The sequence below is a fragment of the Equus quagga genome, chromosome 14, assembly GCF_021613505.1.
Source record: "Equus quagga isolate Etosha38 chromosome 14, UCLA_HA_Equagga_1.0, whole genome shotgun sequence".
NCBI classification, from domain to species: domain Eukaryota; kingdom Metazoa; phylum Chordata; class Mammalia; order Perissodactyla; family Equidae; genus Equus; species Equus quagga.
In genome coordinates, this window is record NC_060280.1 from 27,379,230 (window position 1) to 27,402,630 (window position 23,401).

The 23,401-nt window shown below is 45.5% G+C and overlaps 1 protein-coding gene across 1 annotated transcript in view; it reads right to left on the reverse strand.

The window, feature by feature from the left end:
• Positions 1-10,204, reverse strand: part of CLPB (caseinolytic mitochondrial matrix peptidase chaperone subunit B) — a 136,785-nt gene extending 126,581 nt beyond the window's left edge. Inside the window, exons 1-2 of the mRNA XM_046637706.1 lie at positions 9,777-10,204; positions 6,243-6,294 (exon numbers count right to left, since the gene is read on the reverse strand). Of these exons, the coding sequence (XP_046493662.1) occupies positions 6,243-6,294; positions 9,777-10,176 (452 nt within the window). The 5' untranslated portion in view covers positions 10,177-10,204. The remainder of the gene's footprint in view (positions 1-6,242; positions 6,295-9,776) is intronic.
• Between the last annotated feature and the right edge of the window lie 13,197 nt (positions 10,205-23,401).

Sequence of the window (23,401 nt, forward strand, 5' to 3'; positions counted from 1 at the left end):
CTTTTATGTCTTTCTGATTCTAGCCATCCTACTGGGTGTGAAGTGGTATCTCATTGTGGTTTTGATTTGCATTTCCCTGAAAATGACTAAGGATGCGAGTGCCTTTTCATGCGCTTATTGGGCATTTGAGTATCTTCTTTGGAGAAATGTCTATTCAGATCCTTTGTCTATTTTTAAATTGGGCTATCTTTTCATTGTTGAGTTTTAAGAGTTCTTCATATATTCTGGATTGAAATCTCTTATCAGATACCTGACTTGAAAATATTTTTTTCCATTCTGTGGGAGGGCCTTTTCACTTTCTGGGTAGTTTCCTTTGAACACAAAAGTATTTAATTTTGATGAAGCCAAATTTAACTTTTTTCTCCTTTGGTTTCTTGTGTTTTGGAGCCATATCTAAGAAGGCTTTACCTAACCTAAGGTCATGATGATTTACTCTTAGATCTTCTTCCAAGAGTTTTATGGTTTTGGCTCTTACATTTAGGTCTATGATCCATTTTGAGTTAATTTTTGTGTATGGTGTGATGTAGGGATCCAACTGCATTTTTTCGCATGTGGATATCCAGTTGTCCCAGCACCGTTTGTTGAAAAGACGAATTGTACTTCATTTTGAAGTACATAATTATAATTGCCTAATTAATCATCTGGCTCCCAGTTAGACTATAAGTACCATAAGGGCTCTGGCATCACTCTTGTAATTGGATGCTTGTAGTAAGAGCTCCCTAAGATCATCACACCATTTTTTGAATGCTAGGGTGTAACCCACACAGGTTTTTGAAAGCAAGGACGCTGGAAGGCAGCAAAAGGTTACAGAAGGAATATACGACTTTTAGAATCCTAGGTTTCACTTCTGACACAGTTACTAATGGCACATAGACAGCAGTGCTTCAAGCCCCAGGCTGGGACATCCAGGGACAAGAACCAATCTTGTTCCTTACTCTATCTCCAGCACTCAGCCCAATGACTAGTGCCTAATAAGCACTTATAAATATTGGTTGAATGAATGATTTGTTAATTATAAACACTCTACAACTCTATAGTTTATGGATATCATCATCTCCATGTTACTTAGGTTCATAGAAGGTAGGCAACTTGTGCCTTGTTTCGCTGATTCTTAATTTTTTTTTTTTTCAGGGATACATTCACCCTGAGCTAACATCTGTTGCTAATCTTCCTTTTTTTCCCCTCCCCCAAGTCCCAGTACATAGTTGTGTATTCTAGTTGTAGGTCCTTCTAGTTCTCCTATGTGAGCTGCCGCCTCAGCATGGCTACTGACAGGTGGTGTAGTTCCATGACCAGGAAGCAAACCTGGGTCGCTGAAGCAGAGCGCGCCAAACTTTAACTACTAGGCCATGAGGGCTGGCTCGCTGGTTCTTAATTTTTGATTCATGTGCTCTCTCCTCACCTGGGAAGGCGGTTAATGAGTTCCTCCAGGGCACCGACTGCTTCTCCTTCCTCACTGTGTTGCCACCAACACAAATTCAACTCAGAGCAAAGCACAGAGGACAGGCAGGACAGATGGCAGACTGAGGGACAAATGGACAATGCCCTCCATGACCAGGTCGCTACCTATCTCCATCCCTCCAGGACTCAAGACTGTGATCTAGCAACACCAAACAGCATCTCACAGCACTGATCACACTGTGTTGCCACGGTCTTCCTCATACTCCTTCATCGAGGGGAGGAATCATGCCTGGTCCGGTGTCCTCTGTGCCAAGCACAGGACACAGAATATGACAAGTGCTCAGTAACTTTTCATCAAATGAACAAATGAATCCTGGAGAGAAAGGGCAGGCAGTCTGAAGTCCAAGATTTATACCATCAGGCTTTCTTCATTGGAGAATGTTCAGGTTGATGAACAACCCCAAGTTAAGCACTCAGCAGACAGGCTCAGCTCCCTGTTGGGAGAGAGGAAATGGGTGGGGGTATTGTCTTTCACTCAAGTTTGCTCTGAAGGAAATGTGATCTCCACCAGGAGGACAGGAGGCCTTACTTCTCCCAGTCCTCAGAGTTCCTCACACGGCTCAGCCTGAGCCTGGACAGATGTGCCTTCAGTCTGCCCTGTGCCCTGGTTTCGGGTGAGTGATTCCTGATTCCAGACACCAGGCTCGGCTTTAGGCTGCAGCCAGGAGTAGGGCCACCTGCTCATGCAACTGACAGGTGGAACAGGGGACCTCCACTCCCGAAGAACCAGAGTTGAATGTCCTAACAAGCTTTAAGTGCCTTGGGGGAGAAGGAAGGGAGTGGGTGCCACACAGGGAGAGAGGAGCAGAGAAGGAAGGAAAGAAGAAGGGACCCAGCCTCCCTCTGATATAGCCAATGGGAGTATGGAAATAGGACTCTGCCTGCTTCAGGTATGCTGAAAAGTCAGTAAAAAGCAACTCTCCTCAAGTTCCACTGTGCTGGAGAACAGGGTAAGATATGTGGGGAATCAGACCTTGCCTGTGCCCTGGGGAAGCACACAATCCAGTGGTTGAAGGTGAAGGCTAGCTCACAACCTTCTTAATATAAAGAACAGAGGCTGGAGAGTGGCAGATCCTGCCCTGCCCCTAGAGCCAGGCAGGCCCACACCACACCTGGGGGGTTAGCTCCACATAAAGCAGGTCAACGATGCCCACACGTCAGGGTGGCTGCCCAGAGCTGCTGGCTTGATCATCTCATACTCTGTGAGGATTCCTGATCTGTCCCTGATTCTGTCAGCATGTGAACCTTGCTGGTCTTCCTGTTCATGGACAGACTGCTTCATTCAGCCCTGCTTCTTTCACCTGACCTTCCACTTCTCTTCTAGAAAAGGATTCCTCTCTTGCCACAGGCAGGCAGGGCCCTTCCTGGATGAACCTCCTACCCTCCCAGACCAGAAGGAAGGTGCGGGACAAAGCAAGGGGAGACCATGCCCAGCTGGGAGGAGTCAAGGAAGGCTTCATAAGGGCCCTAGTGCTTGCGCTGAGCCTGGAAGGCTGGGAGGAATTAAGCAGAGGGTAATGAGCAGAGAGTACAGAGGGCAGTCTGTGTGGAGGGCACGTGCCCAGGACCCAGAAACTGCAGGTTACAGAGTGTCCTTAAAGAGGAGGATGAAGCACCTCCCCTCTGAGCAGAAGAGCCTCAGGCTGCTGCCCTGCACTATCCAGAGCTCTCCCAAGGCTCTGGGACTGCAGAGGGTAGGGGTCATCAAGGCAGACACACACAGCACAGAGCCTCAGAGAGGGGAAGGGGGAAGAAAGGGAGAGGACAATATTATTCACCAGGTCTGAGTTTTATTCCAAATACTGATATCACTGACCACACTGATCACATACATAATGACCCAACCATATATACACTATGTCTTAAGTTTTTTTTAAAAATTGAGAGCGGGGGGGCTGGCCCCGTGGCCGAAGAATATACAACTATGTACCAGGGGGCTTTGGGGAGAAAAAGGAAAAAAAAATAAAATCTTTAAAAAAAAAAAAAAAAATTGAGAGCGGGACTCTATCCTGCTATAGCCAGGTCTGCTGGGCAGAGCTAACAGCAAGGACACACAGAGAAAGAAATTAAGAGCAACATGAAGCACTTGTGCAGAGTCTAGGGCACAGAAAGGCTGAATACGGACCTGCTGCAGAAATTCCAAAGTTTCCTTCTAGTGAGGATGGTCAGGCTCACCCCACCCCCACCAACTCTAGGCCTAGTTCTGTTAGCAGGAAGAACTGTAATTGATAGGTTACACATCTGTTTCCTTGAAACCAGAGCCTGGGTCACCCCTGCATGTCCAATGCCCAGCAGAGGCCCACTCATTCATTCATAAGCAGGAACTGTTTGGGGTGAGAAGGAGGGAAGGAAGGAAGGATGTCCTAATTCAGGCCTTCATCGCTTGAATCTTTTTTTTTTTTAAAGATTGGCACCTGAGCTAACAACTGTTGCCAATCTTCCTTCTTTCTTTTTTTTTCTGCTTTATCTTCCCAAACCCCCCGTACATAGTTGTATATCTCAGATGCAGGTCCTTCTAGTTGTGGCATGAGGGACACTGCCTCAACGTGGCCTGACGAGCAGTGCATGTCTGCGCCCAGGATCCGAACCGGTGAAACCCTGGGCCACCACAGCGGAGCGCACGAACTTAACCACTGGCCACAGGGCTGGCCCGCTGAATGTGCCTTATTGAAACAGCCTGTTAACAGATCTGCCTTCAGCCTTTCCCCACTTCAGTTCATCCTTCAACCTTCTGAATGACCTTAACTGGGTAATTCCCCTGCTCACAAACCTCCCATGTCTCCCCACTGCTTATAGGTTAATTCAAACTCCTTACTGCAGACATTCCAGGCCTTGCTCATTCCAGTTTCTCTCAAACCACCTTCCCTCTTTCCCCACACCCTGCAACCCTGCACCAGCCCCACCTCAGCAGCATCTGCATGTTCACTGGGCCCAGCAGCCAGCAGCAGCTCCTGCACCCTGCCTTTGCTCAGCTTGCTCCCTGATCTTTGCTTCTGGGGGAGTGGGGAGGAGCGCAGTGGGGAGATTGCCAAGCTGAAGGGTAAGGTCTATGCCTTGCTCATCTTTGACTCCCTCACAAGGGATAAAGGGAGATTCTGACTGAGTCATGACTAAGGGAGTTGGGACAAGAGGAGGCAGGGGAAAAGCAGGTCAGAGACTGGGGACACACAAGAAAGGCCCCTCGAGACTCTATCCTCACAGCCAAGAATAAATGTTCTGAGTCATACACACAACATAAATTCAATGACTTTCTGTATGCCGCACACAGGTGTTTAACTGCTATTAAAAAATGTGAATTTGAAAAAGCTAAAATAATCAACACTTGGTGGCTCAAGAGAACAGGGTAAACTCAGCCTGCCCGGGTGATGGAAAGGTGGACTCACAGCACTGCTGCTCTGCAAATGTGCTGCCCACGCTGGGCTGCAGGAGGAAAGCAGCAGCCCGCAGCCCTTAGCAGTTACCAACCGGTGAATCCAGGGTCAGCAAAGGCCTGCACGGAGGGGGCACAGCCTGTTTCTGCCCCCTCGCTCCCTTGTTCTGCAGCAGAAGGAAGTGAGGCTCATCTCCTTCTGGGGGAATGAAGATGCCATGCACAGCCTGCAGTTATAAATGGCTCTTATAACAACAAGCTGACATCTGTGCTTGGTTTTTAAGATGCATCATCACATGTTTATTAAACTATTGCTCCATCATATTTATTTGGCTAAGAAACAACTCCCAGCCCATACTTCCAAAAGTGGTTTATTAAAAACTAAGCCTTGAACATTAATACTCAAAAGCACCCTTGAGAATCAATAGTAATGCTGCAGATCAAATGAAAGGGAATCAAAGCAGTAAGTCTTGGTGGGGCCGTGGCTGCCTTTCTACACTTGCTTATACGTTCAGGCAGCTGAAGTGGGGAAGAACACCAAGGGTGTGTGGCACTGGGTGCAGGGACAGCCATTCCAAACACCTGACTTCCTGTCTAAAATGTGGACGTGGTGGCAGGGAAGGGAGGGTATCCTATGGCGAAGGGCCAAAAAGGACAAGATTAGGCCCAGGGGGGCCACTAGTTTCACCAATAATAAAATCTCTGCCCCTCACCAACAGCCCATACTGATGTCCTATGCTGGCCCCCATCTGAGCAGCCATCCTGGACACAGACTCTGTCCTGCCCCTGGCACCAGGCTAAGCCCCACACTGAGTCCAACCGCCACCCCAGAACAAGCCTCAAATCCAACCAGCCAGGGGCCAGAAGGGGCCCAGCTGAGCCAGGGAGGCTCGAGAAACACCGTCAGCCCCTGGGCAGGGGCCCACAGCCTGTGCACCCCAGCACTGCAGGAAGGTCTTTCTAGCCCCAGAAGACCTGGCAGAAAGGTCTCTTCCAGCTGCCTCCCAAATCCTCAATCCTCTCCATGGGTGCCCACCTGCACCCCATCCAGGCAATAAGCAATAACACGTGACCAGTGCCATAGAGAAACAAGAGCCAATTGAAAGATTGAGTGAAGAACCCACGGAATGTGGAGGGACTCCAAACCACGCCCTGCGAAGAACATGACAGTGGAAAGATCCAGGGATGTTTGGGGTCAGAAAAGATATGGGGGCTGACTCTCTACCTTAAAATATCTAAGAGTTGACCTGAGCCAAGGAGCCCAGGCGACTCAGTGACTACAGGGAAGTCAAGAGTTCAGCTCCCAGCTTAGCATGAGGATTTCCTCCAAGGCAGTCATCACCAGAGAAAGGGGCGCACCCCATGGAGCCCTTCCTGTGCGGGAAGGAAGGGCCTGGGGTTCGACACTCACCTGCGGACTTCTTGGACATTGTTGGCGCGAGCAGCTTCCATCAGGGCTGCATCTGAAGAGAGAGGGGGCACTGGTCAGATCCCTGGCCAGGACCTACCCCTCAGGACTGCTTGGAGGGCCCAATAAGACAGCAGAAATGGAAGCACTTCAGAAACATGGGTTTATGGTGATGCCAAGGTATAAAAAGAGAAAGCTAATCATCCCCTGCCCAAGTGGTATCCACTCTTAACAACCTGTCTTCCACATCTTTCTACAGAGAGCCCAAACTCTTAACTCCTCTCATCATCCCGGGATCCAGAAGTGCTAGCACCATGTGGTACCCAGAGTAAACGCTCAGTGTGTGAATCCCTTCACTCTGCATTAGCTATGCAGCCCTGTATAATATGTTTATGCGACCATCACTGCTGTCACTAATCATTCCCCTACCTTGCTCCACTCTCCCAATTCCAGTATCTCAGCCCAGTTTTGATTCTCGATGTCACAGGTCACAAACTCAGTGGGACAGACACAATGGGGAGGAGCAGGCTGGGGTGTGAGGCCCTGAGAGAGGAGACAGTCTCAACCAGGAGTCAGGAGACATGGCTCCAACACACCTGCCCCCTAATCACCATGTGCTGGGGCAGCGCTTTTCTGTCTCAACCCAGTTCTCTGACTATAAAGCAGGGGCAATAATCCTTGCCCTGCCAGCTTCACAAGGATGCTGAGATGAAATGACGGTTGAAAAAATCTGCAAACTCCCCAGTGTCACGTCCAGCAAAGGCAGACTCAAAACAGAGGGTTCCAATCCCTTAGGAATCACCAGGCCTAGCAGAAAGGCAATGGTAAGTTTGGCCTGGGTAGCCTGCAGGCTGTTGGCACCACCTTGTGGCCACAAAGAAAAACTGCCTGACTTAGAAAAAATCTCACACGTCAACAGCAGAGGCACAATTCTTTCAAATATGCAGTCCAATATGAAGTGCCCAGGGAGCACTCTGCACCCAGCTGGTTCTGAACTCCATTGTTGGGCAGTGGACAGACTCACACCCAACCCTGCCTCAGGGAGCCCTCAGTCCAGCCAAGGGACACCCACTGAAACCTGGAACAGGGTGGAAACAAGAGGATCCAGACACAGAAAGACCTGAAACATGGTGGAAACAACAGGATCCGGAGGCAGAAAGACCTGGGCTCCAGTCCCAACTCTGCCACTTACTTGCTGTATGACCTGGCCAACTCACCTAACCTCCTGAGCCTCAGTTTCCTTATCTGTACAAGAGGGATAAGATACCCACCTCGTTGTGCATATGCAAACCAGTTCTGTGGTTCAGATATACGCATATGCCTCCTGGCCTAGATTCCAGGGCCAGGTCTTTCTTGGTTATCTTCCTCGACTGTTCTCCAACCACACACCCAGGCAGGCTTGGGCGGCCCCCAGCTGGAAGGGGAAGAAGCCTTACTCAGATATTGCTGTAGCCACTCTCCCCTCGCATTTCAGAAACAAGCGGCTTCTGCAAGGTCACAGACTGAGTGACGAATGAGCTGCAATCAAAACCAGGGCCTCCTGGCTCCTAAATCTACTACATTGTATCTACTACACTGCACGGAGGGCCTCAGGTCACAACTCCAAGTCAGGGGACAGGTAGCCAGCCAGTCAGAAGGGTTGGAACTGGTCATGGTTGGGGTCATTATCTATTTTGGTAAACAGATCCTGGTCTCCTTGCTGGGGTTCAGGGGCCACAAAGTCCAGTCCAGAGTCCCCAAGAACCTCGAAGGCAAGACCTTGGATGCCTTCCCCCAGTCCACCTAAACACACTGGCCTCAGGACATTCCTGTTCACCAACTTTCCACGGCTCTCCACTGCCTACAGGAAAAATCCCAAACCCTCCAAACTCCTCTGCCTGACATCCAGATCCCACTCCACCTGCTCTCACCTCATTCCAAAGACGCCCCCTGTCCTCCAACCAGCCTGGCCAGCCTGTTAGCCCCGGCATACACCAATGCTGACCTGCGACTCCCTTATCTTCATTCCCTGAAGCCTTTGCATGGAACACAATCCAACTTGAGACACATTTACTGAGACCTACTAAATTCCAGATACTATGGTGGACAAACAATGCGAAGGCATTGGGGAAAGGAGCTGGTATCAACCTGAAAAAGATAAGATGCATTCCCTGCTTTCATGGAGCTCACAGTGTCACTCTCCCTTTCATCTCTTACCCTATCCTTCAGAAGTCAAGTTCAAATTCCCCATCCTCCAGGGGTCTCCAATCTTCTGGGAAGACTTTCCTGACTGTGCTGGGCCTCTAATCCCCCAACAACAATACTCAGATCACTCACTAGACCCACAGGCCTAACTGCCTGCACTGACTCTTTAATTGACTTGTTAATTTAGGAGTTCCACATCTAGCCCAAACCAGGCACTCAGAGTGTATTCAAAAACTGCTGAAAGTTACAGAACCACAGCTTGCCTAAGCTAGAAGAACCCTTAGTCTCTATTTCAACAGCCTTGTTTTGCAGATAAGGAAACAGAGGGCCCATGAGGAGGAGTGAGAGTACAAAGTCATAATGGGAATGAGAGGTAACCAAACAAGACCCCAGGTGCCCTCATTGCCAGTCCACGGCCCTTCCTTTACAGCTGGCCACATCCTGCTGAATAAACAAATGAATGTCACGGGAGTACCCCATCTTGTTCCAAAGTCTCAGAGCACGGAATCTATGAACACCGTATCTGAGTCTCCTCCCTTACAGTCGTCCTCCCTGAGAGCCTGAGTGGCCGGACTCACAGAGGCCAGAAGTCTGGCTCTCTGCCCACTCTCCTGGTCCCTGCTCAGCTCTATGCACCCAGGTGAGATGCCGACCTGCGTCAGCCAGCACCCATGGCTGCTTTGGGTCTCTACTGAGCTAACTTCCTTCTGCCAACTGCCCTACATGGGACAATCATCTCACGTCTGAGACCAGGCACAGCAAATCCCTGGGAGACTGAGAGACAGACCCAAGCTGCTGAACTCCAAGAGAAGTCAGAATAACAGCACTGTAAGAGTACTGAGAAATCACCCTTCACTGAGTACATGGGGAAACTGAAACCAGAGAGGAGCAAGGCATGAGCAGTGGCAAAGACGGCAGTGAAGCCAAGGTTCTTCTTCCTTTCTTAGGCCACCTCAGGAATGCAACTACTGTAAACCATCTGGTTGTTGCCCTTAAAACAGGCGGCAGTTTCCTGGAGACCTCTTAAAAGAGGAATTGGACCAGGCAGAATATTAGAGCATAAAAGAACCATGCCCTAATTTTAGATGTTTAGTCCCATGCTCCCATTGTACAGACAGACAAAGTGATGACCAAAACAGGGAGGCTGTCCTATGATGGGAAATGATACAATTCAGAGAGGCTGAGCACTCCTGTGCAACACCCTGCCCTGGGACCACATGATGTCTGGGGTCCCTCCAGGACTGAGGCTCTGGCAGTCTAAATCTATAAGCAACTCCCACCCTCCAAAGATATGAAGTCAGGATATTCCTCCCGCCTCTCCCTTCCTCGAACCCAGACTGTTCCGATAATCACCCTTGTTGGATGGGCTCTTGCTGTAACAGTGAACCACCAGCGCCGTGGCCAGGGCCCACAAGCCCAGTCCTGCCCTGCTGGGAACACCATTCCAGCTGTCCTGTCCTGGGAGTGTTTCTTCGGGGATAGGAAGGCGTCCCCAGGTGGCGGCTGCGAGGCACTGGGTCTCGGTGCGTCCTCCCTGGCGCCCCCCGGTGGCTGCCCCTCCTCTGGTGAGTAAGGCCGGCGATGTTCCAGGGCGCCCCCCGACGGCCGCCCTCAGCCACTGCGGCTCCCCGCGGCCCCCAGTGGTTACACTCAGGCCGGAGGCACCTCCATGGCTCCGGAGCGATGAGGACCTAAGCAGCTGGAGGAGCCGCGGCGCCAGCGCTGTTCTTCGCAACACCGTGGACCCCAGCATCGTGACAGCTGCTTCGATTACCTCCTGATGCCGGCCCCTGTGCTGGCCACGTCCAACATGGCTGCCGCGGCGCGTTCGAAGACGCCGCGAAAGGGGTGGAATTACGCACTACCTCACGGGAGTGGTAGTCCGCAGCCCTAGATCTTCCCGCAGCTAGCGAGCAAATAAACTACACTTCCCAGAAGGGTGTGGAACTCGTGTCACAATGACTGCCGACTTACAGGAGCCCAGGGCATGATGGGAAATGGAGTTCGGCCGGTGGGGGCGTGGTGAAAAGAAAAACCAAGGTGGGGCGTGGCGATTAGAGTTAAAGTTCGAATCCCAGAGCCTCTTTCCAAGTTTAGATAAAATATGCGATGCAATTTCTGACTAGTGTAAGTTAAACAAGGATCTTCAGAAGAGGCTTATTATGAAACTGATACTTATTTCTTTCAGCCTATTTCTCTTTTCAGCCTGGGACAGCTTTTCAAAAAGAAAGATGTCTAGGGTAACCGGTGCACCTGAAATAGGAATTCCTTTTATTTTCTTACACAGACTTCCTTTCTGTGTGACTGAATGTCACACAGCTGACTCCTGGTCTTGCTTTTTCACTTGTGTTATTTTCAAAGTGCTTTCACGTGGGCTGTGTCATCGCATCCTCATGGCAGCTCCGTGCGGGAAGCTGGGCAAGGTCCATTATTCTCGTCTATAGGGAAGGGAATTTCGGCTCACAGGTGAAAAGATTTCCCACTAAATCAATAAATAAAGCTCAGGTCTTCCAACTTCGAGCCCAACACCTGCACCCCCATCTCGCCCCCTCTTTTCCAGACTGAACCCACAGGCAGACAAAGCAGGGAGCTCTTCTTTATGCCAGTCTTGTCTCTTATTCCTGCACTTCCTTTAGATCTCTGCTCCAACTTTACATTGCCAGAGCCTTCCCTAACGAGTTATTTTAAAAAGCAGTTTCCCTTCCCCCATCCCTCTCATCCTGCCTAATTTTTCTTCATAGCACTTACCCCTGACATACTAAATATTTATTTGTTTATTGTCTTTCTCCAGCAGAACGTGAGCCCCATAAGACAGAGACTTTGTTTTTTCACTTTTATATCACTAGCACCCAGAACAATGTCTGGAACAAAAAGCCTTGCTCAATAAATATTTGCTCAGTGAAAGGATTACCCCCACCTTACTAACGTGGGGGAATGAATATAAGCTTCGGAGTGCAGGCAGACCTGGATTTCAATTTTGACTCTTTCATTTACTACATGTGTGACCTTGGACAAACTCCCTTATCTCTCTGATTGTTAATTTCCTCATTATTATAAAAAATAATAATACCTACCATTAAGATGATTGCTTGTGTTAAATGAGATAATATGTGGACCACCACCATCCCTGGCTCACAGTAGGTCTTCAAGAAATGGCAGCTATCATTGTATTCCCTGCTCTAGGGGTGGTTGGATTCTCTGCTCTTTTTTTTTTTTTTTTTAAAGATTGGCGCTTGAGCTGATATTTGTCGCCAATCTCTCTTTTTTTTTTTCCTTCTTCTCCCCAAAGCCCCCAAATACATAGTTTTATATTCTGGTTGTGAGTGCCTCTAGTTGTGCTATGTGGAACACCACCTCAGCATGGCCTGATGAATGGTGCCATGTTCGCACCGGGATCCGAACCGGTTAAACCGTGGGCCATGAAAGCAGAGTGCAAGAACTTAACCACTCAGCCACAGGGCTGGCCCCTACTCTTAACTTCTCGAGGGCAGAAGTGGAGTTTCTCATTTCCTCATCCCTTAGTAAGGCACTCAGCAAATAGCTGTTGAATGAAGGAACGAGTATTTTTAAAGTATTCAATAGCCAAAGCATTTTGACCTTCTTATTTTGAGAGATGCCCAGGACACCTTGTGTTGTCAGCCACTCCATTCGCTATAGTAGCTTCACCCTCCCTGTATTCTTAGAATACTTCTGCCTCCCAGCTCAGGGTTGGTCACAGCAGGAGGAGCGGTCCCTGAGCTCCCACGACCAGGCGGGTCACAGGACAGAGGGCATCTGCTCGTGCTGAGCTCCAACGGTATTGCTGCAGACACTTCCCAGGGCCCTTTGGTTTACTTAGCACTACATGATTGCAAAGTACCCACTGATTCTCTCAATAATGTTGAGAGAATAATTGAGGGAACAAATAATATCCAGGAGGGGTGCAAGGCAGAGCTGAATCACCATCAGCATTTGGTAGGGAGTACCCAGAGGTTAAATGATCGATGTCTGGCTGAGTGGGAAGTAGTGGGGGAGCATGAGAACATCCACAAGAATCAGGCAGGACTCAGAGGGAATTCTAGGTTTTCAATAACCAATTCAAAAACCTCTGGGTCACATTGCTGACATTTTAAAAGTTCTTCCACTCAGGATGCCTTCCTTTGGGTCTTCGCAGAAAGTACGGATTTATGTCAGGTTCCAGGTATCCTACCTTGGCCCTGAGCATCTGGCTCTTGGGTTGGGGGACAGAGGACTCCAGCTTCATTTAGTTTGTAATGAGGTGACTGGGGATATTGGAGTGGGGTTTAGGAGGAGACAGAAAGTGAGGGATCAGTGCAGTTGCTGTGGTCACCTACCTCTGGAGTAAGGTTGGAGGCCGTTCTACAGGCTTCTGGGGAAAACACTTTTTCTGAAAAACAAAACAAAACAATACAATACCGCACATTTTTAACAAATAAATAAACAGCAGATAATGAGAGCTGGGATTTTCATTGTTGAAGAGAGGAGTTATAAATAAGGAAAGAGAGAAAGCTAAAATGAACCTTGTGGTATTGGATTGGAATTAGGGGTATCAGTAAAAAGTCATGGTTTTAAAATATATATACAGATAGATAAATGCAGAAATATAGACGTGTAAGTATGTATGGGTTAGGATATTTCATATACTACTGATCGTCATCGCCTGACAGGGTCTAGAAGCAATGACACTCCAAACACTGGATGCACTTAGGGCCCAGATCTAAACTCTATTCTACCATAAACTTAACCAGTTCTCCTGGGAGAAATGGTCGCTTCCAGGACTGGGGCAGGGAAAATACAAGAGGAGCCAGGAATATCCTGTGTGCTGGAAAGTAAGGAAAAGCTCAAAACCAGATTCAGTCTTGTCAAAAGAACACAGGAGCCAGTGGGAAGGAGTTCCTAATGACCAAAGCTGGAACAATTAAGCAAAAAATAATGATAGCTTGGAGTTTTTTTGATCCATTGGGTAAAACAAATATCCATTAGGCCATACCGATATAAATAATCAAATAAATAAATAGCTTAATGGGGGAGAAGTAGGGGAAGAGACAGCTCTTCCTTACAGTAGAAATTGCATTAATAAATGTAGAAGGAAGAGGGAAATAGAGATCGCCATTAGGCAAATACCACAGTAATAAATATTTCAGACGAGATCCACAGGTGATGCTAAAATTAGTGGGTAAAAGTTTGAGGACAAACAGGATTTGTATAGTCCTGAATATCTCCTGCAAGATACTTATCAACTACAAAAACCTGATGGCGGAGAAACCAGGCGGACACCAACTTCACCAAGTGACCAAGGTAAACATCGCCAGGAACAAGACATGTAGACATCATGAAAACCTCGCTCCGATGCACCCAGAAGGACACAATATCATTTTTGTGGCATTCTCGCCAAGCATACATAACTTCACTCCAATCATGAGAAAACATCAGACAAACCCAAATTTAGAGGCATTCTACAAATAACTGATCAATATTTATACTAGTTTTCTGTCGCCACGTAACAAATCATCATAAATTTAGGAGATTAAAATAACACCCATATCTCACAGTTTCTGTGGGTCAGGAGTCCAGCACATTTTGACTGGGTCCTCTATTCAGAGTCTCACAAGCTGAAATCAAGGTGTTGGCCAGCTATATCTGCATTTGGAGCCTCAACTAGACAAAAGTACATTTCCAAGCTCTGCCAAGTTGTTGGCAGAAATAATTTCCCAGTAGCTGTAGATCTGAGGTCCCCATTGCGTAGCTGGTTGTTGGCAGGCAAGTACCTGTCAGCTCCTAGAAGCTGCTGTCAGGTCTTTGCCATGTGACCACCTTCTTAGACCCACTTACGTTTGCAATCTTTCTCACTTCAGGAAGGGCCCTGTCATTTTTAAGGGTTCACCTGATTAGGTCAGGCCCGCCAGGTAATCTCTCTTTTGATAAATCAAAGTCAACTGATAAGTAATGTAATCACGAGAGTGATAGCTCATCATATTCACAGATTCTGCTTACACTCAAGGTGTGTACAAGTCATGTACACCCAGAGGTGGGAATCTTAGGGGGCATCTTAGAATTCTGCCTACTATGGTACTCTTCAAAAGTCTCAAGGTCATGAAAAATAAGGAAAGATTAAGGAGCTGCTACAGACTGGAGGAGATTAAGGAGAATTAAAACTAAGTACCTGTGTGATCACAGATAGGATCTTGGGACAGAAAAAGGACATTAGGGGAAAAATAGGTGAATTTCAAATAAATTCTATAGTTTAGTTAATAGTATTGTATAAATGTTGATTTCCTGTTCTTGATCACCGTACTATGGTGCATAAGATGTTAACATTGGAAAAGTGAGGTGAGGGATATAAGGGAACTTTTTGTACTGTTTTTGTAGCCTTTCTGTAAGTCTAAAGTTAATTCGAAATAAAAAGTTTTTTTAAAAGGAAATATACTTTAATTTTTCCCTCAGAATCAGTTGGTAGATGGGATAGGTAGGGGAAGTAGAGAAGAAACTGACATGTGTTAAAAATATACTATTCACTTATTTATTAGCCCATCAACCAGATATTTATTGAGCATCTACTGTATACCAGATACCATGTTTGGTGATTTACTGGAGTCAACTCCTTGAGGGTGGGGTCCATGTCTTACGCACTTATGTGTCCCAAGCACTTCACACATTGTCTGGCACACAGAAGTCATGTATATTCTTATTTAATTCTGACAATAACTATGAGTGGGAATTTGCACCCCCATTTTACAGATGGAGAAACTGAGATTCAGAGAGATGGAGTGACTTGCACATGTCACACAGCTAATGAGTGATGGCTCTAGGATGCCAGTCCTGGGCTGCATGATTCCAGAGCCTCCTTCCATCACATCATACTGCCTCTTTGTTTTGCATAGGTATCATTCAGTTCAAAGAGTGTTCTACAGTACAAATTAAAATACAAAATTTCCATGCTTTTTTTAAAGGTAAAATTCGTGAGTTCTCAAAGAAATTTCATGCTTGCATGGATGCTGGTGTCTAGAGCCCCAGACCCTCTCAGGGTATTCCAGTGGAAATCCTTAAGAAAAAATTTTTTCTAGAAATTATATAGTCAATTAACAGTAGCAAAAGACACAATTAAAAAATAAGGTATTCCTTCAAATATCAGGAGTGATTGATAAATAGTCCATTCTGGTTAGTCTTCGTGAGTCAAAGATCTTTTTAAACATATTTAGCACTGTACCTCGGAGTTAATGCATAGGGTCTGAAGACATAGATTTCACCTCCTGTGGATCCTACTGGCTACTGCCAAACCACCAGCCTCGTGCCTGCTCTCCACAGCTCTTCTTTGGAATAACTGAAATAAACTGATTTACTGGTAATAATAGCAACCAAATTTTATTAGGTATTTACTACGTTCCAGCCACTGTACTGAATAACCTACCCGCAACCATCTATTATTTATATAAAGGCTCAGATAAGTTTCCCCCTTGTTTGCTGGGTGTGTTTTTTCCTGTGATCGCTCTAGTCAGTGAAGGCACAATACCCCGACAGCATGTAAACCACATCTGAGAAATCTTGGAGAAACTTATCTAAGCATTTTACAAGAGTAGAAGAGGTTAATAGCTACTGAATGCTGAGTATTTATTCTGAGTCAGGCGCTGTGCTACTAAGCAGCTCACATGAACAAATTCACTTAATTCCTACATTAATCCTATGAGTTAGACACTATCTGTATTCTCGGGTTAGACTCAGAGCCCAAACTCTTTAGTCGTTACACAGCTTACTTTCCTGAGGAAAGACACTGTGTGTGTGTTGTGTCTATGTGTGTAGGGGTGTGTGTGAAAAATCTTCTGCATTATTTTTTCTCAAATACATTGCACACTTTCCTGTGTTAACAAATAGAAGACAGTGAATATAATTTACTCTTTCCCTGATGATCGAGGTTATTGCTATTGCAGCAGATTTTTTCATACCATATTGTAAACCTAGAAATCTTGAGCGCTAACCCAAACCAAGCTCAGAAAATATTTTTGCTGAATAAATCTCTTATATCACCTCCTTTTCTTGTCGTCTATCTCTTTCCATTAGAATCAAAGTGTAACATGTGACCTCTGGGCAGAGTAACACGGCTACTTTTTACACTAAGGATGAGAATTTTGTCTATGATAAATCTGCCATTTTATGTAAGTGAGGAAAAGACTAATTACTTAGTAAATGGTATTGGGACAACTGGGTGGCCAATTGGAAAAAAAGGAAATTGGATTTCTATCTTGCTCTTTCCACCAAAACAAATGTTTACTGAATGAAGAGATTTATTTATTTATTTTTTTAGATTTTTTAAAATTTTTTTCCTTTTTCTCCCTAAAGCCCCCCGGTGCATAGTTGTATATTATTCGTTGTGGGTCCTTCTAGTTGTGGCATGTGGGACGCTGCCTCAGCGTGGTTTGATGAGCAGTGCCATGTCCACGCCCAGAATTCGAACCAACGAAACACTGGGCCGCCTGCAGCAGAGCGCGCGAACTTAACCCCTCGGCCGCGGGGCCAGCCCCAGAATGAAAAGATTTAAATGTGAAAAAAGAAACCATAAAATGCTAGAATAAAATATAAAATAACTTTAAAAAATAACTTTAAAAAATAGGGGAGCTTTCTAGGCGTGACACAAAACTCAGAAACCACAATAGAAAAGATTGATATATTTGACTCTACAAAAAAGAATTCTGATGGAAAAATACCATAAAAGGTGAAAAATACAAATGACAATCTGGGGAAAAATATATTTGCACCACAGTGATGAATGGCTAAGTGGTACATACAACTCCTATAAAATATACCAAAGACCTACAATACAAGAGATAGGCGGACAAGGGAAGGCCTGCTGGCTTATACTGCGTCTCTGTGTGGAGTGGAGAGCAGAGCGCCCCAGGGATGAATCAGGAAAAGGGGCCCCCATGCGGTGTGCATGGCTAGGTGCGCACCGTGCAGCTGGATTTCAGCTTTCACTCCGTGAACTGCACATCCAAACTTAGCAGCCTCGAACAAAGGACTTGACCGAATGGCTCATGAGGAAAAAACTGCAAATTATATTTAAACATATGAAAATATGCTCAACACCACCATGCACTATATGCAAAAATGATCTCAAGATGGATTATAAACCTAAATGGTAAAACCAAAACTCTAAAACTTCTAGAAGAACACATAGAGAAAATCTTTGTGAATCTGAGTAAGGAAAAGATTCCTTAGATAAAATGCCAAAAACATGATCCATAAAAAAAAGATAAATTGGGCTTCAGCACAATTAAGAACTTTTGCTCCTCAAAAGCCACAGTTAAGAGAATGAGCAGACAAGCCACAGAAGCAGAGAAAATATTTGCAAATCATGTAGCCAATAAAAGACTTGCACCAGTGTGTAGAAAGAACTCTCAAAACTTAATAAGAAGAAAAGAACCCCAATTTTAAGAGTGGGAACAATATTTGAATAGACACTACACCAAAATGAAATAAGCACATGAAAAGACCTTCAACATCATTACTCATTAGGAAAATGAAAATTAAAACCCAATGGGGGCCAGCCTGGTGGCACAGTGGTTAAGTGCACACGTTCCACTTCAGTGGCCCGGGTTTTGCCGGTTTGGATCCCGGGTGCAGACATGGCACCACTTGGCAAGCCATGCTGTGGTAGGCACCCCACATATAAAGTAGAGGAAGATGGGCACGGATGTTAGCTCAGGGCCAGTCTTCCTCAGCAAAAAGAGGAGGATTGGCAGCAGATTTTAGCTCAGGGCTAATCTTCCTCAAAAAAAAAAAAAAAACCAAAAAAACCCCACAATGAATTACCATTACACATCTATTAAAATGTCTAAAATTAAAAAGACTGACTATACCAAATATTGGTGAGAATGTGGAGCAACTGGAATGCTCACACACTGCTGACAGGGCTGTAAAACGGTACAACCACTTTGGAAAACAATGGGACATACACCTATCATCTGATCCAGCCATTCTACTTCTGGATATTTACTAAGAGAAATAGAAACTTATGTCCATACAAAGACTTGTACGTGAATGTTTTATTTGTGATAGTTACAAACCTAAATGTCTAGCGACACAAGAATGGATAAACAAATTGTGGTGTATCTACACAACATGATACTAAATGATAAACAGGAATGAACAATTGATAGACAAGGACATGGATGAATCTGAAAATAATTATGCTGAGTGAAAGAAGTCAGATTAAAAAAAAGACTGCATACTGTATCATCTCTTTTATATAAGATACAAGAAGACAAAAACTAATCTATAGTAACACAAAGCAGATCAGTGGTTGCACAGGTATGAGAAGGGAGGAAGGGGGGTGGGAGGGAGGAATTGGAAAGGGACACAAGGAAACATTTGGAGGTGATGGATATGTTCATCATCTTGGTTGTGGTGTGGTTATACGGGAGTATATAGGTCAAAATTGATCAAATTTACACTTTAAATATGTGCAGCTTATTGTACATCATTTATACTCCAACAAAGTGTTTTTAAAAACTATAATGAAATATGGCTCACCCATCAGATAGGCAAATATATTTTTAAATACAGATATAAATGTATATATATAACTGTTTGTGAGAAGTTTGTGAAGAAAAAGACACTCATGTTGGTGGGAGTATAAATGGGTACAAGCTCAATGGAGGGCTAACTGACAATATCTAAATATTGGAATTTAAAATATAGATATACTTGCATATGTGTAAAATGAGGAACGTGTCAGGATATTTGTAGTAGCAAAAGACAGGAAACAGCCTGAATATCCATCAATAGGAGATTGATTAAATACATTCGGGTACAGCTAAACAGTGGAGTATTATTGTTTTTAGTGGGATAATCCTATCTCTTTTAATGTGGAACACTCAAGTATTTTGAGAAAAAAAGGTATTTTAAGAAAAAAGGTATTTTAAGGAAAAAATCAAGGCACAGAATACTTGTTTTGTATATAATCATTGGTGTTATTTGACAATATATATTTTTTCGATATATATGGTTTCAATATACGGTTATATACTTAGGATATCTCTGGAAGGGTAGTAAAAATAGTCATCCTTGGGGTGGGCAAAACGGGGCTGGGGGTAGAGGAGAGAAGGGAGGGAGGGAGTTTATTTCCCACTGCATACACTTTTGAATTTGGCACCATGTGCATACGTTGCCTATTCAGTTAAATCAACCAATCTCTATTATTTCTATATGAATATTCTCTTTACATCAATTTCCGGCATCAGATAGTGGGCGTGATTTTAATCGCAGACTGCCACATTATTTTTTCTCAGGTAGAAACACTGACATCTTGTGGACTTTTGAGGTAATGCTGCTAAATATTATAACAATTTTCACTGTTCCGTTCCACTCCACTCCTTTCCTCTCAACAAATATTTATTGAATGCTTACCTGTGCCTTTTTCCAACCCTTTAAAGCCAACAATGTTTCAATGATATTCAACCTCCTTTACTGAACAGCATACATTACACTTAGGAGTACTGCTCTGACCTGTTGATCAGGTGACTCAGAAGGAAGAGTGTCTGGAACTCTGGGATTCTGTGGTTTCTCATGGTACTTCTGTGCCTGGTAATAACTGTGAATAACTATGCAGCAAGCATCACCTGGCAAGGTCAAGGCAACAAAGCTGAGACCCTTGAGGGATGGAGGTCTGAGTGATCCTACCAAGCAGGCAAACTAGACGGGGCGAAGCGCTAGAATGAGGGACGGATAGAGGAGAAAGACAGTATCAATTACCATCTTGGGACAAGTTGCAACCAGTGGGTTGTAGCTTGTTTCAGTAATCCTTCTATAGTAAATCTTTTGTAGAGGTTCCGGCTGGCTACCATCTTTAACAAAATGGATTTAATGTGGGATACAAGGGGATCTCAGTGGTGCAAGGAGCAACTGCACCAGAGCCTGGGACGTCGGGTGCCTCGTCTCCTTAGCTTCCCTCTGATTTTAGCTGTTGCTGTGACTGACAATTCTTTGTGACTGCAAACACATCTTGTGCTGACAGCATTCCCCCTCAAGCAGGAGTCTGCTGGTATCACCACTTGATATTCCATTTGTTGATATTGAATCTCTACCAGAATCCAGTGGCAAGTTAAGATTTGTTTTTCAAATGGGGGATAGCCAGCAGAAAAGGGCATAGTTTTACTTCAAACCCCTATGGGCCTGCACCGTGATTCTCCTGTTGGAGTTTTTGGCAGAGGCTCCCGAACAATTTCTCTTTTGCTACAGACACTTCTCATACCATTGGATCTGCCGGGTCTCAGGATCTAAGTGGCAGGGCAGCTTGAGCAACTTAAACTTGCTGTGGAGCCTTGTCTGGCTCTGGGCCCCACTTGAAACTGGTAGCCTTGAGTATTAATTGGTAAACGGGGTGGAGAAACATGCTCCAAGATAGTATATGTTGCTTCCAAAATCCAAATAGGCCTACCAAGCTTTGTGTCCCTTTATTCATAGTGGTCAATGCGAAGCAATCTGTCTCTCATTTTAAAAGCTATATTTCAACATGCCCCAGGCAGTGGGACCCCCTAGAAACTTCATCTATGTGTCAAGTCCTTGAATATTCACAATTCTCCCATCTTCTGGAATGCATATGTTCTACCAAAGTATCTGGATGCTTGCTACTTCCTGCTCAGCAGCTCCAATTAGCATAATGTCATCAATGTAATGGACTAGCATGATGCTCTGTGGGCTATTAAGACGATCGAGGCCCCTCTGGCTGTATTATGCCAGAAAGCAGGAGGTTGCCATAGCTCTGGGGAAAAATAGTAAAGTCATAACAGCTGTCATGCCACACAAAGGCAGATTGCTTTTGGGCTGAAAAAACATTTTCCAGTTGCCAGGGGTTCTATTGATTTGCTCCAGTAAAGATGCCGCATCCAGGTTGCAATTATAATTGGATTCACTACCTGATTACGTTTATGATAATCCATAGTCATTCTTAAAAATCCATCAAGCTTTTGTATCTACCAAAAGGACAAATTAAATGGGATTGTGGTAGGAATAACTACTCTGCATCTTTCAAGCTTTTTTGGTGGTGCTAATCTTTGCAATTCCCTCAGGAATGAGTTACTATCGTGATGCCGAAGGGGAAGATGGTCTCATCTCCTCAATAGCTAGCACACACAGATCTAGGCAACTACAAAGTGGTGGAAGTACAATCGTCCCCGATCACCATTACTCCCAATGACTCACTTGTAGAATTCATGTTTCCTGTTCCATAATTTCGGGCCCTGACAAGTTCCTATTCCTGTGTGTGTGTGTGTGTGTGTGTGTGTATGCATGCACGCTCTTCCACCAGGGGACCGGAGGCTGTGGCCATGGTTTGGCTACTCTGGGCTCCTCATGCAGGTGGGCCAGCAGACAATGATGTTTCTACACTGGCAGGCTAGTTGATCCTGATCCACATGAATAGCAAGGGTTGCTATTTCATAATGGATAAAGAAAGAGTGTGTCTGGAATTCAGGGGATTCACTGGGGCATCTCTCGGTGCTTCTCTGCCCAGTGATAACTCTGAATGGGTAACTGCAGCAACCATGCCCTGACAAGAGCATGGCCAGGGGGCTGAAGGTCTGAATCACCCCACCAGGCAAGTAACCCAAGTCAGCCAAAGTGCTGTCTGCGGGTGAGGGGAGCCTAGAACGGGTGGGAGAGCAGAGCCATGGTGAATATCAGTTCTGGCCCTGGGACCAGCTGTAATAAAGGGATATAACTTGGTTTTATAGCCCTTTATAAAGAGGTGAAACTGGTCACTGGCTTGAAGAATTGGATTTAAACTTCCTCTTTTGGGTAAAAAGTGAGAGCATTATTTTTTCTGACACAAGATCCAGATATAAATGGTTATAAACAGATTTAAATGGTACAATGGATGTATGTACAAGATCCAGTTTATTTCACTCCAGATATGCTCAGCCTGCCTGGCCCTCTCCTCTCTCTGGGACCTAAGCCACTTGCCCTATTTTCTGCCTAGAGTGGCCCCAGGGATGGCTTATTTCATTCCAATGGTCATAGCCCTGGCCACTGTATCTCCCAGCTGTGGCAGCCTCAGCTTCCCATTGGGGTTCAGGACCAAGCATCAGCACAAATTCTATCAAATCACTGCCATAGGAGCCACCGCAGCTCCAGCACTATGTCTGACCTGACCGGACCCTTGGGGGCTCTGGCTTCCCCAGTGACTTGCCAGAGTGGTCAAGTATACAACATGAAGGTCATAAGGAATTAGTGTTCCATAGGGAGGATTTGGGTCCATGAGAGACAGAACATGGGAAGGCACCCACAGATAAATGGCTTCCTTTCCCTTCCCCAGTGGATTGTTTTTAGCTGCGGTGGTTCCACGTGGCTTCTCTGGAGGTGTCCTGTGAGCAACTCCATTGAGCATTCTTATGAAGATGGTGACAGCTCAGTAAAGCACCGCCACATAGGTGTTCTCCCGACTTTCCTGTGTGATTACTCCTTTTTTTCTCACTCCTGCTTCTTTCCCAGTAAAGCTTCAGCACATATGCTCTGCCTCAGGCTGGCTCTGTGTTCTAGGAAATCTGGTTTAGGAAAGAGGTGTGGTCAGAGAATGGAATATCTGAAATTGAAATTGTAGTGGGATTGAGGTTATTGTAACAACAAGGTCTACAGTATAACCATGGGAGGGAATGGCTTAGATGGAAAGGACGACAAGTTCACGGAGAAGAGAATATCAAAGAATTTGGAGTCCAGGCACTGGAATAGCCAGCAATGTGGATATGGAAATCCCCAAGAGTGATGTTGGAGTGTTGGAGAGAGTGATCCACGAGCTAAAATCTTCAAAGCACGAGGGATGGGATGGAAATGCCTGCATACAGAAGAGCTGTGGATGGTACAGTCTCTTCACATTGTGGAAGAAAGGGCATTTAGGATTAGCAATGAGGAACAAGGAGAACATGTAACTCACCTCCAGGCCCAGTGATACAAGGGCTGCAGGAGAGCAAGCAACTACCTCGTGAGAAGAT